The following is a 4,120-nucleotide window of genomic DNA, read 5'->3' on the forward strand; positions in this document are numbered from 1 at the left end:
ATGATAGACGTGGAGTCAGACATAATTAGTTGCTTACCAGATCATCTTATAGAGCTGATTCTCTCACACTTGTCAATTAAGGAAGCAGTAAGAACAAGTGTTTTATCGAGCAATTGGAGAAAGAAATGGTCCACTTTACCAGATCTTGTGTTTGATCGTGAATGTGTATCTACTGAAACTTCCAAACACCCTTCAGTTATTGAGAGCAAGTTTTTAAGAATTGTTGATCATGTACTTTTACTTCATTCTGGGCCAATCAACAAGTTTGAGGTCTCGGACTCCAATCAATATTTCACTATTGGTGTGAACTCTATGGCTGATATTGATCAGTGGATTTTTCAGATATCCAAAAGGTATATTAAAGAGTTTGTGCTGGACATTAGGTTAAAACCACGCTATAAAATACCTTGCTGCTTATTCTCTTGTCAAAGTTTGCAACATTTAGAACTGAATTATTGTTGCCTTAATCCTCCAACGACGTTTGAAGGCTTCCGGAATTTGAAAAGTCTTTCTTTGTTTGAAGTTACAATGACTCAAGATGCTTTTGAAAACATGATATGTGGCTGCCCCCTGCTTGAAGAATTGACATTATATAAAATTGATGGTTTATGGCTTAAACCTCCAACAACATTTGAAGGCTTCCGGAATTTGAAAAGTCTTTCTTTGTCTAAAGTTAGAATGACTCAAGATGCATTTGAAAACATGATATCTGGCTGCCCCCTGCTTGAAGAATTGGCTTTGGATAAAATTGATGGTTTATGGCTTAAAGCTCCAACAACATTTGAAGGTTTCCGGAATTTGAAAAGTCTTTCTTTGTTTAAAGTTAGAATGACTCAAGATGCTTTTGAAAACATGATATCTGGCTGCCCCCTGCTTGAAGAATTGACATTGGATGAAATTGATGGTTTATATCTTAAACCTCCAACAACATTTGAAGGCTTCCGGAATTTGAAAAGTCTTTCTTTGTTTGAAGTTAGAATGACTCAAGATGCTTTTGAAAACATGATATCTGGCTGCCACCTGCTTGAAGAATTGACATTAAATGAAATTGATGGTTTATGGATTAAACCTCCAACAACATTTGAAGGCTTCCGGAATTTGAAAAGTCTTTCTTTGTTTGAAGTTAGAATGACTCAAGATGCTTTTGAAAACATGATATCTGGCTGCCACCTGCTTGAAGAATTGACATTAAATGAAATTGATGGTTTATGGATTAAACCTCCAACAACATTTGAAGGCTTCCGGAATTTGAAAAGTCTTTCTTTGTCTGTCGTTAGAATGACTCAAGATGCATTTGAAAACATGATATCTGGCTGCCCTCTGCTTGAAGAATTGGCTTTGGATAAAATTGATGGTTTATGGCTTAAAGCTCCAACAACATTTGAAGGTTTCCGGAATTTGAAAAGTCTTTCTTTGTTTAAAGTTAGAATGACTCAAGATGCTTTTGAAAACATGATATCTGGCTGCCCCCTGCTTGAAGAATTGACATTGGATGAAATTGATGGTTTATATCTTAAACCTCCAACAACATTTGAAGGCTTCCGGAATTTGAAAAGTCTTTCTTTGTTTGAAGTTAGAATGACTCAAGATGCTTTTGAAAACATGATATCTGGCTGCCACCTGCTTGAAGAATTGACATTAAATGAAATTGATGGTTTATGGATTAAACCTCCAACAACATTTGAAGGCTTCCGGAATTTGAAAAGTCTTTCTTTGTTTGAAGTTAGAATGACTCAAGATGCTTTTGAAAACATGATATCTGGCTGCCACCTGCTTGAAGAATTGACATTAAATGAAATTGATGGTTTATGGATTAAACCTCCAACAACATTTGAAGGCTTCCGGAATTTGAAAAGTCTTTCTTTGTCTGTCGTTAGAATGACTCCAGATGCTTTTGAAAACATGATATCTAGCTGCCCCCTACTTGAAGAATTGACATTGAAAGAAATTGATGGTTTAACACAGATTAATATTCATGCACCAAATCTCAAGTGTTTAGATATCTTATGTGAATTTGAGAGTATTAACTTTGACGACACTTTACAATTAGCTCTAGTATCTGTTATTTTGTTCTCTAAGAGCAATCAAATTGGATTGCATGGATGCTCTAGCAATTTGCTCAAATTTTTTGTTCATCTACCTCAAATACATAACCTATTCATTTGTCAAGATTTTTTAAAGGTATAATGCCCATGCATTTTTTTGTTTTTTGGTCAGGCAGCCTAGTGGCTAGAATTCACCTTTTTCAAGGTGAATAAGTGGGGTGTCCGGGGTTCGATCCCCGGCCCCTGCATATAATAATGCATGTCCCTGCCAACTGAGCTATGCCCATTCATCTTATTAATGTTGTATAAGTTCATTCCCTCAACCCCCTAGAAATTTATAATGAACCAAGAATACTGTGTATGCAACTCTCGATATGTTTCAACTGTAGCAGTGACCTTCCTTATGCTGTTAGTTTTAAAAACATTATATTCTGATTAGAGAGATTCTCTTGTTTTGCCTCAGTATTTGGCTGCAGGTATTGTGCCAGTAAAGCTTCCTACACCTTGTATCAATCTAAAAATTTTTCGTGTAAGCATAAACTTCAATGACTTGAAGAAAATTTTGGCTGTTCTTTGCTTGCTCAACAGTTCACCTAATCTTCGGATTTTGAATTTGTATGTGAGTACTCATACAACTATTCTCAACTTTTCTTTCCTTACTGATTTGTTGTTGTACTGGTAATGTTGTACATGCTGTTTTACTTTTTATGTTAAGTTGTTAAACTCTAGAATTTTTGAACTTTTTTTCTTTTTCTTAAAGCATTTGTCTAGTGTCCTCTCTTTCTTTAAAGTTTGTTGGTAAGACTTTGTACATGCGAATTATGATTTCTAACAAAAGTTATGAATCATTTTCAATTTAGATAGAGTTAGTTACACAATTAGTTGGCTAGAGTCCTATAAATAGAGACTTGTGTGCCTCATTTTCCATCTTTTCTCAATCAGTACATTATTATTACCTTTCAAGTTTTAATCGACTATATCTCTCTTATGCATACAACCTTTCACCATCTGATTCATGAACTTGTAACAACAATTGTATATATGTAGGGGCATAATGAGAAGGAGAATGACCTTTTAATGCCCGTCTCCTGTTGCTGGGAAGATATATTTTCGGAGCCATCCATGCCTCTCGGAGTTCAACACATGATGATAGATGGCATCTCTGGTACCAAATCTGAATTAGATTTTATCCAATTTCTACTTCTATATTCTCCTGATCTAGAAAAGATGTTCGTGAAGCCTATTGCAAACGTCAGAACTGAGGTAATGACAAAACTAATTCGGTTCAAGAGAGCATCAAGACAAGCTGAAGTTATCGACTATGGAGAACTTCCTAAAGATTTTGATTATCCTCAGTTTGAATTTTAAGGTGTTAAGGATTAAAGTTAGACTTTTGGATGATGTGGCAAATTATGAGCGATTTACATTGTAATTTTTTTTTATATTGACAGCATATTTTAATTAAATATTTTTTATGTCTTATATATATGAATGACTTAGATGTGGTGTTTCCAAATTCATTATTACTAGCATTTGCAATATATTTGGCACAGAACATCCTATACTTCAAACAACCATCTGACAAATAAATTGTAATATATACGAAGTATTTGATGCAAGTTAGTGAGAGTGGTAATACCAAGATTAAACATTAATCACATACCTTAAAAAAGAAAAAAGAAAAAACACACATTTCGATTCTTGATCATTTGGAATTTTTTTTATCCAGTTTCGTATATTAAGCCATTGAAGTTGGAAAAGTTAGGTATATGTGATTTGTCTAGTTTGAAATCGATGTATTGTTGTTGTTGATGAAATTGTAGAATTATGACTTGAATGGTGTTGTGATATGATAGTAATGATGAATTATGCTATGGGTGTTAGAGATTACATGAGTTTATTCATGTTTGATGTGTTGTTGAGTTTTGGTGAAAATGGTGAATTAAGTTGAATTGTGGTGTCGATGATTTTTAATGAATGAGACAAGTTGATTATGATGAGTTATGGTATAATGATTTTCTTTTTTTGGTTGTTCTTTGGTAATGAGGAATCGTTTTGGAGAAAATTGGGATTTT

At 34.1% G+C, this 4,120-nt stretch overlaps 1 protein-coding gene across 1 annotated transcript; it reads left to right on the forward strand.

Annotated features, from left to right (window-relative positions):
• Positions 1-3,413, forward strand: LOC11426716 (uncharacterized). Its single transcript, XM_024777860.2, has 3 exons — positions 1-2,055; positions 2,485-2,664; positions 3,093-3,413. Exons 1-3 carry the CDS (start codon positions 1-3, stop codon positions 3,411-3,413), a joined length of 2,556 nt encoding a protein of 851 aa, XP_024633628.2.
• Positions 3,414-4,120: the final 707 nt, after the last annotated feature.

Source organism: Medicago truncatula, chromosome 1, assembly GCF_003473485.1.
Source record: "Medicago truncatula cultivar Jemalong A17 chromosome 1, MtrunA17r5.0-ANR, whole genome shotgun sequence".
NCBI classification, from domain to species: domain Eukaryota; kingdom Viridiplantae; phylum Streptophyta; class Magnoliopsida; order Fabales; family Fabaceae; genus Medicago; species Medicago truncatula.